The sequence below is a fragment of the Lolium perenne genome, chromosome 2 (assembly GCF_019359855.2).
Source record: "Lolium perenne isolate Kyuss_39 chromosome 2, Kyuss_2.0, whole genome shotgun sequence".
NCBI classification, from domain to species: domain Eukaryota; kingdom Viridiplantae; phylum Streptophyta; class Magnoliopsida; order Poales; family Poaceae; genus Lolium; species Lolium perenne.
The window spans coordinates 211782374-211807309 of record NC_067245.2 but is presented as its reverse complement, the minus strand read 5'-3'; the positions used below and the strand labels follow the sequence as shown (position 1 = coordinate 211807309).

The window sequence follows — 24936 nt, the reverse complement described above, 5'->3', positions numbered from 1 at the left end:
CGGAATGGTCCGTAGAATAAGATTCATATATAGGAAGTCATATTCCAAGTTTGGAAATGATCCGGTGCATTTATGGCAGGTTCTAGAAGGTTCTAGAAAAGTCCGGAAGAAATCACCATGGAAAGTAGAGTCCCGGAGGGACTCCACCTTGCATGGTCAGCCAACCCTAAAGGGGAGGAGTCCAAGGTGGACTCCCCAAGGGTGGCCGGCCAACCGCCCTCATGGAAGGGGGGAATCCCACCCCAAGTGGGATTCCCACCTTGGGTAGGTTTCCCTACACATGGAAAGGTTTTTGGTTCGGGTCTTATTCGAAGACTTGTAGTCCAACACTTGGGGCTTCCACCTATATAATGAGGGGCATAGGAGAGGGGGCTGACCACCACAAGCCCATAGCTTGGCTGCACCCATAGGTGGCCAGCCACCCCCTCTCCCAAACCCTAGCCGCCCCTCTCTCCTCCTCTTCTCCCGCACGCTTAGCGAAGCTCCGCCGGAGATCTCCACCGCCACCACGCCGTCGTGCTGCCGGATTCAAGGAGGAGCTACTACTTCCGCTGCCCGCTGGAACGGGGAGAAGGACATCGTCTTCATCAACACCGAACGTGTGACCGAGTACGGAGGTGCTGCCCGATTGTGGCACCGTGATCAAGATCTTCTACGCGCTTTTGCAAGCGGCAAGTGATCGTCTACCGCAGCAATAAGAGCCTACTCTTATAGGCTTTGGAAATCTTCAAGGGTTAGTCTTGATCATCCCCTTGATGACCCACAAGTATAGGGGATCGCGATAGTCTTCGAGGGTAGTATAACCCAAATTTATTGATTCGACACAAGGGGAGGTAAAGAATACTTATAAGCCTTAACAACTGAGTTGTCAATTCAGCTGCACCTGGAAAAGCACTAGCAACAGGGGTGTTGTGAAAGTAGCAGTAATATGAGAGCAATAGTAACAGTAACACAGCAGCAGTAATAGCAATATGAGAGCGATGGCACCAGAAAATAGTTGATACTACTTCCAATGACATATAGAACGAGTATATAATGATGAGAGATGGACCGGGGTTCCCAGCGATCTACACTAGTGGTAACTCTCCAATAAGCGACAAGTGTTGGGTAAACAAATTACAGTTGGGCAATTGATAGGAATCAAAGCATTAAGAAAGAACATCTGGCTTATTAATTATGTAGGCATGTTTTCCGTATATAGTCGTACGTGCTCGCAATGAGAAACTTGCACAACATCTTTTGTCCTACCAGCCGGTGGCAGCCGGGCCTCAAGGGAAACTACTGGATATTAAGGTACTCCTTTTAATAGAGTACCGGAGCAAAGCATTAACACACCGTGAAAACATGTGATCCTCACATCACTACCATCCCCTCCGGTTGTCCCGATTTCTGTCACTTCGGGGCCATTGGTTCCGGACAGTGACATGTGCATACAACTTGTAGATACAATCTAAGCAACAATATAGAGCTCAAATCTAAGATCATGCCACTCGGGCCCTAGTGACAAGCATTAAGCATAACAAGATTGCAGCAACAATAACTTCACAAACTTTATAGATAGACTAATCATAATGTATCATCCATCGGATCCCAACAAACACAACACCGATTACATCAGATGGATCTCAATCATGTAAGGCAGCTCATGAGATCATTGTATTAAAGTACATGGAGGAGAGAATACCAACTAGCTACTGCTAGAACCCGTAGTCCATGGGGGAACTACTCACGGAGCATGATGGAGGCGGTGGCGTTGATGGAGATGGCTTCCGGGGGCACTTCCCCGTCCCGGCAGGGTGCCGGAACAGAGTTCTGTCCCCCGAATTGGAGTTTCGCGACGGTGGCGGCGCCCCTGGAGTCTTTCTGGAGTTTCGTCAATTGGTACGGTGTTTTTAGGTCGAAAGGGGTTTTATAGGCGAAGAGGCGGCGCAGGGGGGCACCTGGGGGCGCCTCACCCTAGGCTGGCGCGGGCCCAGGCTTGGCCGCGCCGCCTTAGGGTGTGGTGGCCCTCTGGCCCCTCTCCGACTCTTCTTCGGTGTTCTGGATGCTTCCGGGAAAAATAGGAGGTTTGGCGTTGATTTCGTCCAATTCCGAGAATATTGCCCGAACAGCCTTTCTGGAACCAAAAACAGCAGAAAACAGGAACTGGCACTGTGGCATCTTGTTAATAGGTTAGTTCCGGAAAACGCATAAAAACATTATAAAGTGCAAGCAAAACATGTAAGTATTGTCATAAAACAAGCATGGAACGACAGAAATTATGGATACGTCGGAGACGTATCAGCATCCCCAAGCTTAGTTCCTGCTCGTCCCGAGCAGGTAAACGATAAAAGAATAATTTTTGTAGTGACATGCTACTTACATAACCTTGATCATACTATTACAAAGCATATGAAATGAATGAAGTAACTCAAGGCAATGATCTATAGTTGCTAACAAGTAGATAACATATAGCAAAACTTTTCATGGAGAGTACTTTCAAGACAAGCATCAAAAGTCTTGCACAAGAGTTAACTCATAAAGCAATAAGTTCTAAGTAAAGGCATCGAAGCAACACAAAGGAAGATATAAGTTTCAGCGGTTGCTTTCAACTTTCAACATGCATATCTCATGGATAATTGTCAACATAAAGTAATATGATGAATGCAAATAAGCAAGTATGTAAGAATCAATGCACAGTTGACACAAGTGTTTGCTTCTAAGATGGAAGGAAGTACGTAAACTGACTCAACATAAAAGTAAAAGAATGGCCCTTCACAGAGGGAAGCATTGATTGCTATATTTGTGCTAGAGCTTTGGTTTTGAAAACATATAGAGAGCATAAAAGTAAAGTTTTGAGAGGTGTTTGTTGTTGTCAACGAATGGTAGTGGGCACTCTAACCCCCTTGCCAGACAAACCTTCAAAGAGCGGCTCCCATGATTATTTTTATTTTTGGGTGGCACTCCTTCCAACCTTTCTTTCACAAACCATGGCTAACCGAATCCTCGGGTGCCTACCAACAATCTCATACCATGAAGGAGTGCCTTTTTATTTTAGTTTTATTATGATGACACTCCTCCCAACCTTTGCTTACACAGGCCATGGCTAACCGAATCCTTCGGATGCCGTCCAACAATCACATACCATGGAGGAGTGTCTATTTAGTTAATTAATTTGGGACTGGGAATCCCATTGCCAGCTCTTTTTGCAAAATTATTGGATAAGCGGATGAAGCCACTAGTCCATTGGTGAAAGTTGCCCAACAAGATTGAAAGATAAACACCACATACTTCCTCATGAGCTATAAAACATTGACACAAATCAGAGGTAATAAATTTTGAATTGTTTAAAGGTAGCACTCAAGCAATTTACTTTGGAATGGCGGGAAATACCACATAGTAGGTAGGTATGGTGGACACACATGGCATAGGTTTTGGCTCAAGGTTTTGGATGCACGAGAAGCATTTCCTCTCAGTACAAGGCTTTGGGCTAGTAAGGTTATTTGAAGAAAACACAAGTATGAACCGGTACAGCAAAACTTACATAAGAACATATTGCAAGCATTATAATACGCTACACTGTCTTCCTTGTTGCTCAAACACTTTTACCAGAAAATATCTAGACCTTAAGAGAGATCAATTATGCAAACCAATTTTAACAAGCTTTACGGTAGTTCTCCACTAATAGGTTTAAACTACATGCAAAAACTTATGATCTACTTGAGAGCTCAAAACAATTGCCAAGTATCAAATTATCCAAGACATATGAGGCATTTTCTGCTTCCAACCAAATAAAGATAAGTATTGTAGCTTCCAACTTTTATCATTGAACATTAAAAGTAAAACGAAGAACAAGTGTTCATATGAAAAAGCGGAGCGTGTCTCTCTCCCAATCAAGGATTGCTAGGATCCGATCTTATTCAAACAAAAACAAAAATAAAAGCACACAGACGCTCCAAGTAAAACACATATGATGTGACCGAATAAAAATATAGTTTCAGGGGAGGAACCTGATAAGTTGATGAAGAAGGGGATGCCTTGGGCATCCCCAAGCTTAGACGCTTGAGTCTTCTTGAAATATGCAGGGATGAACCACGGGGGCATCCCCAAGCTTAGACTTTTCACTCTTCTTGATCATATATCATCCTCCTCTCTTGACCCTTGAAAACTTCCTTCACACCAAACTTCTCATAAACTTCATTAGAGGGGTTAGTACTCAAAAAAAAATTGAATCCAGCTTGGTCCTGTAGTTGCACATTGCAAGAACTCAATAAAACATTAGCTACAGCCCTCTACGTCTAGAAAGCCTTGCTTAAAGTCCACAAGAGACAATGCAAAAAACAGAGACAGAATCTGCCAAAACAGAATAGCCAGTAAAGACGAATTTTAAATAAATACTTCCGTTGCTCAAATCAGAAAACTCAAAACTAATGAAAGTTGCGTACATATCTGAGGAACACGCACGTAAATTGGCATATTTTTCTGATTTTCCCACAGAGAAAACAGCCCAGATTCATGACAGATAGAAATCTGTTTCTGCGCAGAAATCCAAATCTAGTATCAACCTTCGATTAGAGGCTTCACTTGGCACAACAAAACACAAAACTAAGATAAGGAGAGGTTGCTACAGTAGTAAACAACTTCCAAGACACAAATATAAAACAAAGTACTGTAGCAAAATAACACATGGGTTATCTCCCAAGAAGTTCTTTCTTTATAGCCATTAAGATGGGCTCAGCAGTTTTAATGATGCACTCGCAAGAAATAGTATTTGAAGCAAAAGAGAGCACCAAAAGGCAAATTCAAAACACATTTAAGCCTAACATGCTTCCTATGCATAGGAATCTTGTAAATAAACAAGTTCATGAAAAGCAAAGTAACAAGCATAGGAAGATAGAACAAGTGTAACTTCAACAATTTCAGCATATAGAGAGGTGTATTAGTACCGTGCAAATTTCTACAACCATATTTTCCTCTCTCATAATAATTTTCAGTAGCTTCATGAACAAACTCAACAATATAACTATCACATGCAGCATAATTTCCATGATCCATAAGCACACAATTTTTATCAAGTTCAAGAATAGTGGATTTAAAACTTTCAAACTTACTTTTATTAATAATATAACAAGGTAGTTGATCAATCTCAAGAGATATGGGACTCATAGAATAAGTCAAGAACTCTCCAATCCCATTTTCATTAGTAGTACAATTAATATTCTCAAGTAACATAGGACCATCATCTAGAGCTTTATCATAAACATTTGCTAAACAAAATTCTTTAGTACCATGCATTTCGACATCAGGCACAAACAAAGCATTATCATAAGATTTATCAAAGTAGCATGGATTATCATAGATAACAGTAGCGTAATTATTCTCACAAGTTTTACTCATAGGGAAAATTTCAAGAGAATCCACAGGAACATAACATTCAACCTCTTTCGGTAAGCATGGAGGACAATCAAATAGTGTAAGAGATAAAGAGTTACTCTCATTAGATGGTTGGCATGGGTAGCTAATCCATTCTTCCTCCTTTTGTTCGTCGCTCTCCTCTTCCTTTTCATCCAATGAGCTTTCAATTTCATCAATTTCCTCCTCTTTTTCATCCAATGAGCTTTCAGGTTCATCAGTTTCTTCTTCCACCGATTCCTGCAAATTGTGAGTGCATTCTTGTGCATTAATGTGTCTCTCTTTATAATCAAGGATATAAGGATTCCTACTGTAGCATTCTATGCAAGAATTAAGGATAGTAGAGACATAATCTTTAAGGTCCTTACAAATAGCACAAGTTTCATAATTCTCAACCATGAAGGATTCTATCTCGGAGGCTCCCATAAATAAGACAAATTGTTCTACCTCTTCGAACCCATAATGAATATAGCAATTCCGGTTATAGTTCTTAATAAAAAATTCCTCACTAAAACCACATTCAAATTTAAGATGTTTAGTATCCTGTTGAGAGAAACAGTTTATATCATGGCGTCTAAGCAAGATTCTAGCAATTGTATTTAATTTTTCTATCATAGCACTCATTATTTTACCAGTTCTTGATTCTCTATAATTATTATAACATTCTATAAGCTCCAAGTAGGTTGTTGGTTCTCCCATAACAACAGTTTTTAATTTTTTTGGTTTTTCAAATTTTTATGGATTTTTGGGTATATGAGGAAAATAAAACAAGACAAAAAGAAACTAAGCAAAAGTAAACTACGCAAAATAATACTAGACAGAAATAAACTAAGCCCAAATAAACTAGACAAAAGTAAACTAAGCAAAATAAAATAAAATAAAACAGAGAGAGAGGTAGAGTGTACTCCCCAGGTGAACTTATGAGTAGAGCTATGCCTCCCCGGCAACGGCGCCAGAAAACAGTCTTGATGACCCACAAGTATAGGGGATCGCGATAGTCTTCGAGGGTAGTATAACCCAAATTTATTGATTCGACACAAGGGGAGGTAAAGAATACTTATAAGCCTTAACAACTGAGTTGTCAATTCAGCTGCACCTGGAAAAGCACTAGCAACAGGGGTGTTGTGAAAGTAGCAGTAATATGAGAGCAATAGTAACAGTAACACAGCAGCAGTAATAGCAATATGAGAGCGATGGCACCAGAAAATAGTTGATACTACTTCCAATGACATATAGAACGAGTATATAATGATGAGAGATGGACCGGGGTTCCCAGCGATATACACTAGTGGTAACTCTCCAATAAGCGACAAGTGTTGGGTGAACAAATTACAGTTGGGCAATTGATAGGAATCAAAGCATTAAGAAAGAACATCAGGCTTATTAATTATATAGGCATGTTTTCCGTATATAGTCGTACATGCTCGCAATGAGAAACTTGCACAACATCTTTTGTCCTACCAGCCGGTGGCAGCCGGGCCTCAAGGGAAACTACTGGATATTAAGGTACTCCTATTAATAGAGTACCGGAGCCCTGCATTTACACACCGTGAAAACATGTGATCCTCACATCACTACCATCCCCTCCGGTTGTCCCGATTTCTGTCACTTCGGGGCCATTGGTTCCGGACAGTGACATGTGCATACAACTTGTAGATACAATCTAAGCAACAATATAGAGCTCAAATCTAAGATCATGCCACTCGGGCCCTAGTGACAAGCATTAAGCATAACAAGATTGCAGCAACAATAACTTCACAAACTTTATAGATAGACTAATCATAATGTATCATCCATCGGATCCCAACAAACACAACACCGATTACATCAGATGGATCTCAATCATGTAAGGCAGCTCATGAGATCATTGTATTGAAGTACATGGAGGAGAGAATACCAACTAGCTACTGCTAGAACCTGTAGTCCATGGGGGAACTACTCACGGAGCATGATGGAGGCGGTGGCGTTGATGGAGATGGCTTCCGGGGGCACTTCCCCGTCCCGGCAGGGTGCCGGAACAGAGTTCTGTCCCCCGAATTGGAGTTTCGCGACGGTGGCGGCGCCCCTGGAGTCTTTCTGGAGTTTCGTCAATTGGTACGGTGTTTTTAGGTCGAAAGGGGTTTTATAGGCGAAGAGGCGGCGCAGGGGCACACAGGGCGCCTCACCCTAGGCAGCGCGGGCCCAGGCTTGGCCGCGCCGCCTTAGGGTGTGGTGGCCCTCTGGCCCCTCTCCGACTCTTCTTCGGTGTTCTGGATGCTTCCGGGAAAAATAGGAGGTTTGGCGTTGATTTCGTCCAATTCCGAGAATATTGCCCGAACAGCCTTTCTGGAACCAAAAACAGCAGAAAACGAGGCGGCACTGTGGCATCTTGTTAATAGGTTAGTTCCGGAAAACGCATAAAAACATTATAAAGTGCAAGCAAAACATGTAAGTATTGTCATAAAACAAGCATGGAACGACAGAAATTATGGATACGTCGGAGACGTATCACCCCTCGTTGCTCCCGTCTTCTAGATTGCATCTTGGCTTGGATTGCGTTCTGCTGTAGGAATTTTTTTGTTTTCTATGCAACGAATCCCTACATATTTATGCTCGATAGTGGGTTCATGCCTCCGTGAATCTGGGGGAGTGACAGAAACCTCTAAGGTTATGGATGTGCTGTTGCCACTAGGGATAAAACATTGATGCTATGTCCGAGGATGTAGTTATTGATTACATTACGCACCATACTTAATGCAATTGTCTGTTGTTTGCAACTTAATACTGGAAGGGGTTCGGATGATAACCTGAAGGTGGACTTTTTAGGCATAGATGCATGCTGGATAGCGGTCTATGTACTTTGTCGTAATGCCCAATTAAATCTCACAATACTCATCATATCATGTATGTGCATGGTCATGCCCTCTCTATTTGTCAATTGCCCAACTGTAATTTGTTCACCCAACATGCTATTTATCTTATGGGAGAGACACCACTAGTGAACTGTGGACCCCGGTCCATTCTTTACATCTGAAATACAATCTACTGCAATTGTTCTACTGTTCTCTGCAAACAATCATCATCCACACTATACATCTAATCCTTTGTTACAGCAAGCCGGTGAGATTGACAACCTCCTTTGTTTCGTTGGGGCAAAGTACTTGGTTTGTGTTGTGCGGGTTCCACGTTGGCGCCGGAATCCCGGTGTTGCGCCGCACTACATCTCGCCGCCATCAACTTTCAACGTGCTTCTTGGCTCCTACTGGTTCGATTAAACCTTGGTTTCATACTGAGGGAAAACTTGCCGCTGTACGCATCACACCTTCCTCTTGGGGTTCCCAACGGTCGCGTGCTGTACGCGTATCAAGACTGTTTTCTGGCGCCGTTGCCGGGAACCTGAAGAAAAGTTACATCACAGGGATCTCTAACTCCCACGTCAACTTTGCGCCAGCAGGGTGCTAGCAGTTATCTGGGCGCTTTAGCTAAGTAGAAATCATAAGATTTTTAACAATAAGAATTGTTCTTTGTTGCGGGTCATCTACAGATGTACATGTATTCTCCGTTTGTGGTTACCTCTTCAGCGAGTGGAGAACCGAGACCTATTTACGGAGGTCTGTACACGGTTGAAAGCTACAGCGAGGTATACTTTTTCTCTACATGGGTGGCAGCATAGTCTACGGATTGAAGCCCCACCTACACCTTAGACGTCATATGATTCATCGTTCCGATATGTATCTCGCCTAGTTTTTTTCTATCTTTTGACTCGAGACAACAAAAATGTCTGTATGCATCCTGGTTATGCAGATGTAATTACTTTCTCAAAGTAATATATAAAGCATCTTTTATCGAAAAAAAACACCCACACTCATGGATGTGCCCGTTGAGTTTTGCTATTAGATGAAACAAAAGTAAGGATATTTTCACCATTTACTCAGGAACGAAATCGTTTCATTCTCAGCTCGGAGTAGTACATGCAAGGATTTGGCTCCCGACAGGAAAAAAATCCCGGGGGTGCTCGGGATTCCCGGTTACCGCGGTAACCGGGAAATCCCGCCCGGTTACCGGACGAATTCAAAATCAAAAATTTAAATTCAAAGAGAATATTCCCTAAATTATATAGAATATTCGCTAAAATTTAAATTTTTCGCAAAAAAACAAAAAAATCGGGATTTTTTACCCGGTTAGACCAATTCCCGGGGGTGGTCGGGATATCCGGTTCTCGGCCGGGAACCAGATTTCCCGGGCGGTAACCAAATCCCTGAGTACATGTACATGTACGTGATTGAAAGCCGAGCTGATTTTTTTTTTTTTTTTAGAATTCCGAGCTGATAAATTAATGGGGTTAGGTTCGAACATGTCAGGAAACCTCTACTACCCCGACCTGTCCGAAAGCTGCACCCGACGCTGTTCCAAACCCAGGCAAGCCTGCGAACCTGCACTACCTCGACCTGTGCGGGAAAAAGTTCTGGTGGCTCTTCATGCAGAGAACAGGAAGAGGGGCCACAGGAGGCGTGAGCAGGCGGTTGCGGCCAGCGGCAGGGGCGGGGGGCGAGCAGCAGCGATGGCGCGGAGGAGTTGGTGATGGGCACGATGAAGACGATGCGGAGGTGGGTCGCGGCCCATATGCTATTTTCTTGACGCGTCGGTGTGCTCGATGGCAGTTGAAAGTTGAAACGCTGATTAGGAGGACCCCTAATAAACCCTAAGTCCCCGATTCGGCCGCTCCATCTCGCCGGCACCCTTCAGTTTCAGTCCTTCACAGATCTGACCCCGGCGCAGCGCACCCCTTCCTCCATTGAGCAGCTATCCCTTTGCTAAGCCACGCTACCCACCCTTGTTCGCCGCCCGGAATCGGGATGTAAGTGTCTATTTCCTCCCTTGCTTACTTTTCTAGTGCTACTTCAGTCGATTATCCGGTTGATCTCTGTGACTCCAAAGATTGCGCTCTTCCTCTTTGATTGATCGAAGTAAAATCCATGTACATAGGATACTATCCATCATCGTCCCTTCTAATCACAGCCAAATTTCGATAGGATTGTCAATCTGCAAATAACGTTCGACCTAGTCTCGACGCATTTGTTGGTGTTCGATTACAACTAGTTAGGGTCTACTCCTATTGTGCTAGGAACTGGCTGCCAGTATTTCGTCCTCTTCCTGATTTCCCCATAAAGCACTGCGATTTAAGATTTGATAAAAAATAACAGGTAAAGCGCACGTCACCATGTTGCTTTCTGAATGAGGCCAGTGAAAGTCCGCCAAGTTTGTGTTGAATACAAGTAATTAGAATTAGTACTTGTAAATTTATTATACAGATCTCTGAAATTAGAATTTTCTTGTAGAAATCTGCTAACACAACAACTCTCGCACTGCTTTCACAAGAAACACAACTACTTCTAGCAAAATATATTTTGGAGAACGTTGCAGATGAACATATTCAAAGTTCTTAAATCAAGGCAAGCTATAAGGATGCGGCATTATTTCAGCAAAAAGTATAGATTAGTGCTCCCTCCGTTCTCTTTTGTGATTACAACTCAGAACAGAAGGGGTAGCAAGTTGTAGTTCTTACAAGGAAAATAGGTTATATTACCGACATGATAAAAAATATCCTTTAATTTTTTTACTATGCGTGGGGTCTAAATTTGAGTTTCACTTTGTGTCTTCTGTGAAGCATTTCCACCCCTTATTATTACTTTGCTTCAGGACTGCAAAGAAGCGTAAGGACAAGAGGGACCAAAGAGCCATAGATGAAAATAAGAGACTGACTGTCAAGATGCAGGCAAAGGCAAGGGACAAAAGAGCCAGAAACAGAGGGAAACTGGCAAAAGAAAAACAGGTTTCAGGAGATAGTTCTCCCGGAACACTCCATATAAATCAAATGGTGGAACGTGAGTCAGTTATCTCATGTTTGCTGGTTCTTCTCTTGCATATATTCCTCTATTATAGAGAACTCACAGTCGTGGTTTACTTACCATGTTCTTTATTTAGTCAACCGGTTGTTGATGAAGCGGACACAAGATTTTTGTGAGAAATATGGACATCCTGATCCAGTTGATTTGGACCGGAGTTTTGTGGAGAAGCCATTTGGTGGTGATATTATGAATTCTGATATTTCGTTGGCTTCCAATATTGTCTCGCTTGCTTTAGTCGATGGTAATTATGCTTCTTTGCGCTTGTGAACTTTCTAATTTGTATCTAATAACCACTAGTTCGTGATCTGAATGACTATCTTGTGCAGAAGAACAGATTTTATTTGCATGCTCGGGCCTAGCTGTGAAGTGTATGGCAATGACGAGGCGTGAAGTAACAATAATTGTGACTTCAAAACGTTTGGTTACAGAATTTAATAAAATAAGAAACAGAGATGATAGATTGAGGGTTGGTGCTGCTAATCATAGCGTTCTATTTGCTTTGTTTTTTCAAGGTGATTGTGCTCATTCCATGTGCTGATGTACTACCACTCTTTTCACTATAGATTCAAGTGCTCTTTCCTCGCGAAAGAAATATCAAAATATACGGGTCACTGGGACTATATGATAAAGATATTGCTCTTGTCATGTGCTTCTACTACTCAAATCCATATGCTGTACATGATATCCCTTCTGATATACAACCTGCTGGTATTGATAAAGTAAGAGCTCTTGGGCGTGCCTTCAGCTCGGGCACTTTGATGTCCGCTACCGGGAAGCCGATTTATGACCGGACTCCAAATCTTCCTGAACATGCTCTGATGTACAGTACTTGTGCTATCACAGAGGTGCGCTGCTGTATTATTTCCTTCATTTTGGCATGATGAAAAATGTCTAAACATAATTTGTCTTGTAATCCCTGCCGCTTTACTTGTGTCTATTGAACTTTCTGCACTGATACTCTTTGTTGGGATCGTTTTTCCCTTCGTAATAATCCTTACAACTTTATTTTGGTCCTAGGCTGGACTTGGAGGTCCACTTACGACTATGTGGGGGGTATGGAAAATTCATTCTGGGGTTGATCGTTGATTCTGATGATACCAAAACAAATAGGACCTCAATCCTACCATTGAAGTTACTTCAGGAGCGCTTGCGGTATTTTGAGAAGTACTTGTATGTCTCCTATGCTTCTAGTATTTATTAGCTACTCCCTTTATCCCATAATATAAGATGTTATTACATCTAATATACTCATGTATTTGATGTAATAACATATTATATCCAAATCCCCTCTCATGCAAGTACAGCTAGAGGTAGAAAGAACCAAATAGTTATTAATGCACAGATTACTGTGTGAGAACTCCTAAGACGCTAATACGTGTATCAAAAAAATGACTCACTTTACAATATATATAGATACGTAAACTGGGTAAAAGATGCACTCCCTCTGTCCCTTAAAATATAATATGTTATTACATCAAATACATGAGTAAACTGGGTAAAAGATGCACTCCCTCTGTCCCTCACGTATACACCCGGTCAGCAGGCTTCATCCGGTAGTTGCATTAGTACCACATCTCATGTTGCTAATTTAGAGCTTCTGCTTCAGTGTTGAAGATAGTAGATATTCCTTTATTTGGCTCATGTGTTTGTTTAGTTGCGTTGTTGAGCTAGTACTTCCCTGTATTTACTTATCATGACTACGTGACATTGTTTTATTGCAGCCCGAACAGTACCAACTACCGTGAATACACTACAGGAATCTGCCAAGATGCCGACGGCCTCCAGCCCTCGGCGTATCACCGCCTCGCCCTCGGCGTACACTACGCCGACGGGGCCCCTCGGCGTAGCTCCTCGGGGAAGGTGGGCCTCGGCGCATGCCACTTGGCCCTCGGCGTAGCTACGCCCGTCGGCGTAGACGAAGTGGCCCGACGGCTGGCTCCACCCCTCGGCGTAGTGGCCGTCGGCGCAGGTCGCTAACCGGCACCGTCAAGGTGACGGCCGTTACGGCTACGCCGAGCGCCGCACCGTCGGCGTACGGTGACGCGTGGCGAGCCCTGGTCGACCTTGGCGGTCGATACGCCGAGGGCCTCCCCGTCGGCGTAGTTGGACGCGTGGCGCCGCCTGGTCGCTCCTACCTCCCGATACGCCGAGGGCCTCACCGTCGGCGCAGCGCGCCATTCCTGTAGTGATATGCCTTGCCTGAAGATTTATGTAGCATAGTCCCATCAGGTGTGATTCTATATTGATGTTACGTATTGATCATTATTTGCAGATTGTCATGTGGATTTAATTATACACATCATCTGAGTACTAATACTGTCCGCTTTAATTGGATCAGGATATTGGAGTACAGTCAAGCATCTAACATCCATGGGATATCATAAGCCACCACCATTTGCGCTTGAGTGTAAGTCATTGCTTTCTATAGTGCCATACTTCTGCCTTCGGTAGCCTTTTCTAGCTACCTCTGTGACACTACTTCTGTACTTGTTCAAGCAGTAGGTGGGCAATTGTGTGATAAATTTGAAGATGATTTTGGTGATTTATATGGTTACAAGGGCTTAGATTACAATCTCTGGTGTCGTGGTACTGAGGAGCTGGTCTTTTCTAAACTTCGGACAGAAGTAGTGACAAAATTATGCCGGCGGGTTGTTTTGCTTACTTCATACGATGGTAATTTTACAGTTTACACAGTTTATTTTTCATGTACCTTGTTTTCACAGAATAATGGCCAAAGTTGTGATGTGTAGGAGACAAGAGATCTTTCGCATGCACTGGCTACCTTATAAAGTGGCATAAGAAAGGCACACCCGTTATTCTGACCTCGGCCAGTTTGATTAGAAGTTCAGATAATGAAAGCAAGATCAATGAGAAATTTAAGGTTGCTTCTCGTAATTATTTTTCTTGCCCTAAGTTAGATGTTGGCTAATTAAGCTTACTTTATTGTTGCAGATTGATGTGTTTCTCCCACCAAATCAGCATGCTACCGGGACATTGGAACTGTATCATTCAGATTATAACATTGCTGTAATCAGTGTTCAGCCACGTCTACGGTGTATTCATCCGGAGAATATTTTCCATGGAGAAAAGGGACGTAAAAAGGTAGTAGCTATAGGGCGCGAGGTTGAGGATGGAGTATTAATGGGGACAATTGGTTTTGTGCCTGATAAGCCTTATGACAAACCTAGAAATCTTGACTGCAAAGACCTTAAGCTGTCTACTTGTAAAATCAAGAAGGTACGCTGGTCAAAATCAGTGACTATCTATAATCTATCAACACATTTACTAAGTTGTCGTATCTATCTACAACATTATATCTCCATCTTATTCTTTGTACTAGGCTGGGATTGGTGGTCCACTTGTTAATTTTATTGATGGAAGTTATGCTGGCATGAACTTCTATGATGGAACTAGGAAAACACCTTATCTGCCAAGGCGTATCATTGCAGAAGTTCTAAGTAAAACTGATCTCCCATCACAAATGTACTTCCTTTTCCTGATGTGTCATGTCAGTTCCTTTTTTAACTGCCCTGGTTCTTATCGTGTAGGCATATACTTATCAATTGTCCTTACGTTGTTCTTTTCTTAATGGCAGAGGAATGAGCCAGCCCATAAACATAATGAATGAATCCGCAGTTAAAAACAGGTACTCTTGCTGTTTCCCAGTCCAAATTCGTATACTAGTTATACAAGATTAACTTGCATTGATAAATGAATTTGGATGACAGGTGGCCCGTGCCTAAGCCATATTGGTACCATCCTTCATTTGGCGCCACTCCCCGAGGATGTCCTAAAGTCCCCCCACCAAATTTGTAATACCGAATCATCCACAAAGATTTCGATCAGCGATGGCATATGTCAAACACGAATACCACCTGAAGCTACCAGTATAACACTTGGCATGGATTCCCGGCCAGTCCTGAGTGAAAAGTATACCACGAGCCAGTTTGGTGGTCTTTTGCAATAAGATCATCGTGCAATAAATCAACAAAACCTAAGAGTCCTCTGTGCCAGTTTGGTGGAAGGCAACCCCTGTAAACCGCAGTAAAACGTCATCATTACTGTTCCGACTCATCTGGTTGCAATTATTAAGGGACCTTTTTGTGTAAGATTAAGCTTGGTGGAAGGCAACCCCAGTAAACGGCACTAAAATGTCATCACTACTGTCGTTATGCTATTGTCTATCTATTGTTGTCCATGGTTCGACTCATCTAGTTACAATTATTTGAGGGACCTTTTTATGTAAGATTAAGCTGGGCTGATCTTACTCTGTTGACTTAGCCTGCATTATATCTATCTTACAGAAGATTGTGATAGTGGCATGCCTGCCAAATTGTTCATTTGCTGCTTGGTGCGTCGAAAGCTGGCATGCACCCAGTAGTTTCCCGTACTTTGGCTAAGTTGTACGCCACAACAGTGTGTAATAACTTTGTAAACGTCGCCAGGGCTTTATTAATTTAAAGTCGGGCAGTAATGCCTTTCATCTAAAAAAAAGGCGGCTGTGGGACGGGGAATTACCATTTCTACTCATCAAGCAATATTTTAATGTACCTAAAGTGCTGTTTATGTAAGTTCAAGGTGTGAATGTGTTACTTTACAACCTTGTTACATTATGTTGTTCTCACTGCTCTGAATAAGTGTATTTTACTGGAGCTGCACGTACTCATCATAACCGGTGGGTAATATAATACCTCAACATGATAGAAATTAGAATGCTGGTGGGTCTCGATCTTTACTACTACCTCTGTCCTGGGGACATCATTAATTTATCTAAATTTAGATATATCTTGATAAGGTATGGACAGAGGGATCATTAAATCGAGAAAGGTCATGATGGTCGGTACCTCATCCAAAATTGCTCCTCAACTTGAAACAATTTACGGGTCTATGCCACCATCAACTGATATTAACGGTTTGGTTTCTCTTTTCCCCTCCACTAACGCCGTTGTGAGACGGCGGAGCACCTTAGTTATTCGGAAACCAAATTGCAGGCCATCCTCTCCTCACATGCTGCTACAACTTGGAAGTTGATACCCATGTAACACGAGAACTTAGTCGATTGTGAACTACCCACACCCGAACACCCTAAGAAAATGATGGCTTTCACCCGAGGCATCCGTCGCTTGTGTTCTCCTCCTCTAGATTTGGAGGCGTGTCATGTGGGACCTGCACAATGGTTATCTTCTTGCCCAACTTTTTTCATCCTGGTTCTCACGGCTGGTGGCCTCCTCTAGCACATCCTATCCCTCCCCTCCTCTCCTCCCGTGTTGCCTTACCACCACTGACGGAAACTCCATCCATGGCTGCGTCCCACCCCTCGTACGCCGCCCCTACCGGCACCGCATGGACGAGTTGAGCAGTTGGTGTTGCGGTGACACCCCTGCGAAGATCTCGCTACCCATGCACCTCCAGTTTGCTGCAGTTCGTGCCCACGTTGAGTGGTCCCACGTGGAGGTTTCCTCGTTGGGGCGACAACCGGTAGAAAACAACGAAGGAAATGGTGGCGCTACGGTGTTCCATAGACGCACGAGCCTCGGTGCTTCGGTACCCCGCTTCTACGAGTGGTGGCCTCCGGTGTTACAAAGGAAGGGCGGCGGTGCTACTGTCCGTCAATGGGGGTGCTACCATCATTTTTGTGATACTTCTATTTCCAGGGGTCAGCTATGATGCAAGTGCTGACTAATTTTGTTGTCAATGGTGGTCGGCGCAGCTACCAATGGTGTTCGGCGTGCTGCCAGAGGGGGTCGATGATGCTATCGGCCAAGGTCATGTATGGTTTTTTTTTCTGCGGACCAATGGGGGAATTGATACATACTCTTCTTTTTTTTGAAATGCTACAATGTTTTTTTATGTGTTTAACCCATGGTAGGAAAAATGTTGCAACTATGCTACGATAACACAAACGTTTTGCTACGAGGTCTTCGGCAAGCCCCATGTCCTAATGATAGTTTTCTTTTATTTTGTAAAAAAACTATTCTTGCTAAATAGAATCAAATGTGAGTAAAAGTAAAAGTGAGATTTTGAGGCAAATGACAGCATGTGAAGACATGGGAAGACGAGGGATCCGGGGACGCTTGGCATGGCCCATAAAATAAGGCGACGTCTCGCTCGCCAACGAACCACTTGTAGCTACAATATCTGGAAAGATAGAGTTCTCCTAATAAAAAGTTTAGCTAATTGGATAGCATGCATGTTTTGGAAAGCTTTTCTTGTTGAATTTAAGTTTCTCGGGACATCCCTTAGTTTTGTGCTTAGGATGGAAGAGGTAACCGGTAACTATCGCTATGTGCAAGCATGAACTTACATACTGCCTCCGTCCATAAATGAGTGTAAATCTTAGATTTACCATAAGTTAAATTTTGTTCTAACTTTTTGAAATTAGTATCAGTATTTTTGACACCAAACTAATATCACAAGATGCATATTGGAATGTATTTTTGTAATATAGTAGCTCCATATCATAAATATTGCAACAATTTTGCGTAAGTTGGTAATTTATAAATGCTTAACTGTTAACAAAACCTAGAAATACATTTGTTCATGGACGAAGGGAGGAGGACAAATTTACACCGAACACGCGTGCGCACACAGGGACCAAAGCCGTAGCAGATTCCAATAGACGGATCGATTTTTTTTTAATAAATAGGTTTAAGAGTTCTAGCTAATTGGCTACCATGCATACATGTTTTGGCAAGTTTTTCTTATTGTCGATTGAATTTAAGTTCCTCGGGACATCCATCAGTTTTGTGGTTAGAATGGAAGAGGTTACCGGTGACCACACGGTGGCAAGAACGAAACCGCGAAGGCACATCTTACATGGGAGAGATTTTACATTGAACACGCACGCGCACAAAGGAAGCACAAAGGCACATGCATGAACCCAAAGCTAGTTAAGCTGTTCAATAATCCACTACTTCTGGAAGTAGTCCTCGGTCCTGCCCTTGAAGCCGATCTGGCCGAAGGTGAGCGCGATGAACAGACCCAGGTGCCACGTCACCAGCCACAGCCTGCAGTACATATTCAACAACGACGACCCAAGTTAGCAAAAGATACTTATAGTATGTTTGATCGGTGGCTGGGTTAACTGTTATTCTGACCAGAACTGCGATTGCAGCGCCGGGGGCGAGGGGAAGTGTGCGAGCTCCTCGCCGATGCTGGAGAAGAAGAGCCCCGTCAGGCTGTTGCCGTTGATCAGCGGGATGCTCGACGGCGCCAGCCACCCGATGAGCCCGAACCCGATCACGTTCAGGTCCCTCCGCAGCCAGTCCCGTGGGAACCTGATGATGAACACAAGAGGACATCGGTCAGTAGTGACGCAGCAAATTCAGACGCCGACGTAGAAACTAAAAAAGATCGAGTTGATTTTTACGTCATGCAGGTGATCCTGCCGTTCCTCTCCAGGTTCCTCGTCATCAGCGGGTTCCTGGCCGACACCCGGCTTCCACTCGTGAAGCCTATGTACACAGAGATCGATCCCACATTAATTTCAAGTTTTCAACACACAAAGAACATCAATGTCAGGCACATGTAACAGAAAGTGGCACGTACTGGTAGAGAAGGCTGGCCGGCGGGCGAGGGCGGCGCCGGCGAGGCCGGAGACGGTGGAGGTGGCGGCGGCCATGGCTATGCTGCTGGTCTGCGTCTGCAAATGATCGTACGTCTCTCTGTGGAGCAGCGGCGGGCTAGCTCTTATTTCCCGGTGGGCGCTACGGGGCGGATGGAGACGCGTGGTTGCGTGGAAACGAGAGGGGGAGATTGCCGTGGGGTCGTTCCTGATGTGGATCACTTGCAGTGGATGAAATAGATTTTTCGCCCGAGGAGCGGCCTATGGTGGCGCTCCACTTGGATATGTGTGGATAAGGCGAGGTATGTTTGATCGTGATCTTTGTCGTAGACGCGCAGTTGGTTCTTGTTTCCAGCACTGCGGTACTCAATTTGTGCAACTTGTGAGTTCAGTGACTGCACGTGAGAAGATTGTGTAGCTTCCGATTGGATCACCTCTCCCTTGAAGCGGTCATTTTTGTGGAACGCAGCGATTCTTCAGTGCCCCGTGCATGTTTTAGCTTTCCATCTGGTGATTTAAGATTTGCCCGTTTGTGTTTCATTAAGTTTTCTGTAAACTGCAGAGGAACCGGATTGAATGAAATACTCCGTAGAAAGAAACTGAGTGAACGCTTTGCATGTGAGAAAGACATTTCTCTCACTTTTGGAATCGGGGGCGGCAACACAAGTGAAGTTTACAGTCTTACCTTTTAGGGTGAAAATCTAAAGTCTGGTCTTAATTAGTTGTACCTGGTAATGATCTTGTTGAAGACATTGTTTTGAGAGCAGAGACTATCTTCAAGGTGAAAACCTGAGATCTTTGATCGGGCGATGATGGTGCTTGTGTTTTTTTCCTTCTTGAAGGCGTCGTTTTTTGAAGAGTCTAGAATTCAAGTGTTGTCTTGGTGGTGGTTGTATTGTTGCTGTCAGGGCCGGAATACCGCTGCGGGACTTTTTTGTTTCTTAGTTTTCTTTTTTTCTTTCTTAGCTGTGTGCATCCGTACTGCCATTAAGGCGTTGCGTTGTTGCAGAGGCTGGGTGTAATTGGTATCTCTTGATATTAATATATTCCCCTTATCGGAAAAAATTCTCTCACTTTTTACGAGGATCACTCCACCGTTTTTTCTATGAACATGAGATATATCCATGAATCCTTTGCATCTGGCATCGCCCACATGAAGATCATGCATCACAAGAACCACCCTTTATAAAGACTTATATTTGCTACAAATACATTTAACTATTTTAACTATTTTCCCTGAATATCATAAAGATGGTTGCGCCTGCTAGGCTTGCATAGCCAAAAACTAAGATCATAGAGACATGCTATTCTTTTGTATCTCTACGCCCTCTTCTTTTTGGCTGTGTGCATCTGTGTTGTTATTAGGGCATTACGTTGTTGGAGAGGCTGACTGTAATTATTATCTTCATGATATTAATTTTTTTTATCGAAAAAAATAGAAGCCGTTGCTTATGACTTCACTCTTGTTGCCTGCAGACGGTAGTCCGCCATACCTTATAATAGTTGTTGCAATTGATCTTTAAATCTAGCTGTGTCCCAATGGACCAACCGACTCGACGCATCGGTTCGAGTTAACTAGGCCAAGGCGAGCCTACCTTGGACCCCCGATGCCAGGAAACATCGAACCAATGCGCCTATACATGTCATCCTACCATTGGTCATGTGATAAAAAGTGGGTCAGCCATGTCAATTGGGTGCAATTAGTCAAATCATTGGGATAATTAGGTCGTTTGATTGGGTACGTTGATGAAAATCACATCCTAAAGTGAGATATATTCTTTAATTGGTGTCATCTCTCTACGCATATTAAGTGGCATTTTCACTTCTTTGGTAAATAACAATGTCTATTTTTGCAAGAGAAGCAACATGTGGTTCGATTATGTTACATTAAGATGGTTTTACCCTCAGCCCAGCAGAGATCATACCTTATGTTTGACGCTATACGCCTCAGTTAGTTTAAGGTTTATTTTAATAGACGAGCTGTGTGTTTGGTTGAGACATGAGCTTTGTGTAAACGTCTATGTTGTGCTTGGTATCTTTTTTCTATATAAAAAAATACCTAGTTTCGCAAATGGTTGGTTGGATGTTCGTGGGCTAACTTCGGTGGGCTTTAGCCAAGCTGTTTTTAAACCTGGAACCTGAAGTATGGCTGTTGATGTTTATGGGCTGTTAGCGCGCATTTCGGGGAGGGAAACAGTGCCGAAGTGACGAACCAAGTTCATAAAAAGGTGAATCTCAGAATGAGTTGTACACTTGTACTACAACTTCTCATCTTGTTCAGTCGGTTCTAGAAAAAAAAAATATCATGTCAGCTTCTCTGTTCACAGCTACCCAAACACACACTGATATGTCACGTAGCGTGACATATCCCTTAATCTCCTAAATCGTGGAGAGTCCTTATTTGTATGATCTCTCATTTATGATTAAAATTGTAATGTTTGTCTATATATACATGCAATGGAAGGCCCAAATGTGGTCAATTCTCTCACATGGTATCAAAGCCTAATTTTCCTAAACCGCTTCCGCATCTACCTCCTCTCCCAACCCTAGCCGCCCCCTCCCCCCGCCCCCCCCCCCCCCCCCAAACCCTAGTTGGCCGCCGCTCCTCTCCTCCCGATGGCGCCGTCTGAGCCTCCCACCCGTCACCCCGATGCCCATCTATGGGCGCAGGCCAAGCGTCCACTCCCTCGTCCCTGTCGTCCTCGACTTCAAGTCCAACACACACACACAAAAAAGATCAATTATTCACTACATCTGTTATTTGCATACTTGATCGTCCATTTTCGAGAACAATTAAGAGTAGTATCTTTGGGTGAGCAGCGAGGTTGCGCTAGTGCACTAATGTCTTTGTTTCTATAAATAAGACGCATGCGTATTTCATGGAAGATTGAACAGTAAGGAAGTATCTGAACTTGAGCTTCCGTTGCGTCAAACACACACTCGCTTGAGATCGCGCACCCATCGCCAAACACAGCTCAAGGCGGCACTCCCCACAGTAAGATCAGCATCAGATGGCGAGCGCACAGTTAAACCGCTCAAGGCCTACAGTAAGACCGGTGTCTGAGATGGCGACTGGCGAGCCAAAATATCGCTCTGAAGCCGGGCCGGCCGGGCAGAGCGTCAGTCCATGCATGTCCAGATCGATTCATTCGGAGCTGCGCAAAGAAAATGTGCAGCTGACCCCAACCTGCCAGATGCGTCAGGGGAAATTAAAGAATGGATCCATGGAGGCAAGTTGCTCACTGGCCAAATGAAAACGCTCGAGGAGATCGCATCCAGGTACACCATGCGCTTCTTGAGGAGAGAAGACATGAAAAGATTGTGAGGATTGACGAATAAGATTAGCCAAGCGACACTTTAGGGGGAGAACCAGGCCGGAAATGGATACATGAAGAGATGGGAAAGATTGCTTAATCTAGGTCATGGCGTCCAGGTCACAAGCTTGGGGAGGTTGGCAGGCGGCTAAAGATGGTGACACCCGCAAATTAATGATCGATGCAGGCCAACAATGCACGCACCTTATAGAGATGTAGATGTCGTGATGGAGTGGATCTTATTGTTGGAATTGGTCCTCCTAAATGGAAATGGACCAAATTTAAAAAAAAAAATCCTCTATGTAAAGTCAATGTACATGCATGTTTCTAGTTATGGCCCTGATAAGTCATTTGTATCCAGAAACAACATGGTGGTCATTTTCATCGATGGTCTAAAAAAATGGCGAGGCTACTGACAGTTCCTTTGGGCTTCAGTGTCAGCAAAGTAAGGGGATCAGGAATCAGGAACGATCGCAGCACTAACGCTTTTGCCCGAGCACAAAAAAAAGGATCTCACACAATGCTATGGAGACTATCACTACTAGGGAAAGGCTTATAGCCGCACTCCTTACCGCCGGCAAATACGAGCTGAAGATGCTGGCGGTAATACCTTCCAGGGGGGCCTAACAGTACCGCCGGCGAAATAGGTAGGATAGCGCCGGGGGTGGCTCCATTATCGCCGGCGAAATGGAAACGGAGGCGCCGGGGGTGCAATGGGCCGCGGGGTCCCATTTGGGCCTAGCCTTACCGCCGGCGAATTGGGCCCAAAGCGCCAGGGATACTGGGCTGTACCGCCGGCGAACGTGCGCAGTAGATGCCGGCGGTATCGCCGAGCCAGGGTGGGCCACCAGGCCTTAACTTACCGCCGGCGTCTTCGGCCAGCAGATGCCGGCGGTAACGTGCCCTACCGCTGGCAATTTCGTTTGTAGGCGCCGGCGGTAACCTGGGCATGTCCATTTAGGACGACCAGACACCTAGCACCACCCACACACACTCATATGTGATGGCAAATCAACCTAAGCACTAGTTAGCTCATTCCCCCACCCATTTTAGCTATTTCAACCAATAAACTATGATGTATTTGAGCAAATCATGCACTACCTAGCCTCTCTAGCATGATTTGCATAATCCAGATCTAGATCTATCTCCTCCCACCACCTTTTCCACTAGATCTAGCTAGATCTCTCTATTTCTTAGATCTCTAGATCTCTCAAGCATTAAAGTCGACGTGTGGCGTCTCTCCGGTGCTTTTGGACGTCGCGTCAACTAATAGGTACATAACTAAATGAGTGGAATGTTCATGTGTTGGCGAAAATTCGCGGTTATATCACTAGTGGTGGCAAAAGGTGGTCCATATATGTAAATGCATTGTTTTGCATTTGTTTACGCGTGCAGGAACATTGAGTTGCCAATGTTTTGCCGGAATGTTGATTAACTTCCGTTCCGGCGAATTTTGGAACTCCAGCATGACAATATTTAGCAAAGGTCGTGCCGAATTTTTTCCGTGAAAACCGAGACGGCGGTGTAATCAATTATCTTATCTTGTAGGCGGCGATGGTCATCGCGATGAGGGAAAGCGTCGTGGATAGATACGTGGAACGCGCGACGGCCGACATGTATCGAAAAAAAGCGAAAGGATATAATGTGTCCTTGTCGAAGATGCAAGCTAGGATCGTTGTTTGACCCCTTCTCAGGCATAGTGAATCAACACCTGCTCAGGTATAGTTTCATGGAGGGGCATAGTCAGTGGATGAGTGATGATGGAGATGATGATATCGATGGTGATGATGATGGAGATGATGATGGTGGAGATGATGATAACGAAGGTGATGGAGAGGATGCCCGACACGACAATGGAGACGAGGTTGAAGAGGATGGCGCACACGTTGATGGTGATCAAGAAGGCCGGGAAGAACATGCGGCCGACGAGGACATGAGTAGAAATACCCCGCTAACCGCGGCCGTGCAGGACCGTCATGTTCAAGAACTTCTTCTCAGCAACACATCGACCGACCCCAAAATCGCTGGTAGACGGAAGGCTAAGCTGGATCAACTCGAGGTAGACTCGAGAACTCCGTTGTACGATGCAGCTCGTGGGACGGAGGAGAGCCGTCTGAGATACGCTCTCGATATTATGGAGATGAAGGCAAAGCACAAATGGACGGACACAAGCGTGGACGAACTCTTCGGATACTTGAAGATCCACTTTCCTAAAGATAACACGTGTGCCGGTAGCCTACAGGAGGCCAAGAAAATCGTGTGCCCTCTCGATTTACCGCACCAGAAATACCACGCATGCATCGGTGTTGCGTAATATATCGGAACGAGCATGCCAATCTCGATACATGCCCACAGTGTGGCGAATCTCGATACAAGAGAGGGACAAGAAAATCTCCTCGAAAAGTTGTGTGGTTCTTCCCGCTCACGCCCCGTCTGCAGCGGTACTTCGTGGACCCCAAGGAAGCAAAGCTCATGCGCTGGCACGCGGAAAGAAAGGAGGCGGTGATGCGTGATGTGGAACGGGTTGAAAACCCAGTGCTAACACACCCTTCGGATGCAAGCCAGTGGAAAACATTAGACAATGAGTATTACGAAGAATTCGGGAAAGAACCAAGGAACATCAGGTTGGGTGCGAGCACCGACGGACTCAATCCGTTTGGGAACCAAAGCAGCAAGCACAGCACCTGGCCCGTGTTTCTATGGATGTACAACCTCCCTCCATGGCTATGCCTGAAGAAGAAGTACATACACATGAGTATGCTAATCCAAGGGCCGACGC

General features: G+C 44.3%; 2 protein-coding genes across 2 annotated transcripts; one reads left to right on the top strand and one right to left on the bottom strand.

Moving 5' to 3' along the window:
• The first annotated feature begins 10056 nt into the window (after window positions 1-10056).
• On the top strand, window positions 10057-15573 carry LOC127334760 (uncharacterized). Its single transcript, XM_051361287.2, has 15 exons — window positions 10057-10228; window positions 11071-11255; window positions 11356-11520; window positions 11606-11745; window positions 11843-12124; window positions 12297-12449; window positions 13001-13027; window positions 13471-13508; window positions 13618-13686; window positions 13779-13952; window positions 14030-14160; window positions 14232-14516; window positions 14620-14762; window positions 14875-14925; window positions 15008-15573. The coding sequence occupies exons 9-15, from the start codon at window positions 13650-13652 to the stop codon at window positions 15093-15095; spliced, it is 909 nt and encodes a 302-aa protein (XP_051217247.1). The 5' UTR covers window positions 10057-10228; window positions 11071-11255; window positions 11356-11520; window positions 11606-11745; window positions 11843-12124; window positions 12297-12449; window positions 13001-13027; window positions 13471-13508; window positions 13618-13649; the 3' UTR covers window positions 15096-15573.
• A 2494-nt stretch (window positions 15574-18067) lies between these two features.
• Window positions 18068-18986, bottom strand: LOC127334758 (photosystem I subunit O). Its single transcript, XM_051361286.2, has 4 exons — window positions 18828-18986; window positions 18649-18733; window positions 18377-18556; window positions 18068-18286 (listed from the first exon to the last, which is right to left on the bottom strand). Exons 1-4 carry the CDS (start codon window positions 18898-18900, stop codon window positions 18190-18192), a joined length of 435 nt encoding a protein of 144 aa, XP_051217246.1. The 5' UTR covers window positions 18901-18986; the 3' UTR covers window positions 18068-18189.
• Window positions 18987-24936: the final 5950 nt, after the last annotated feature.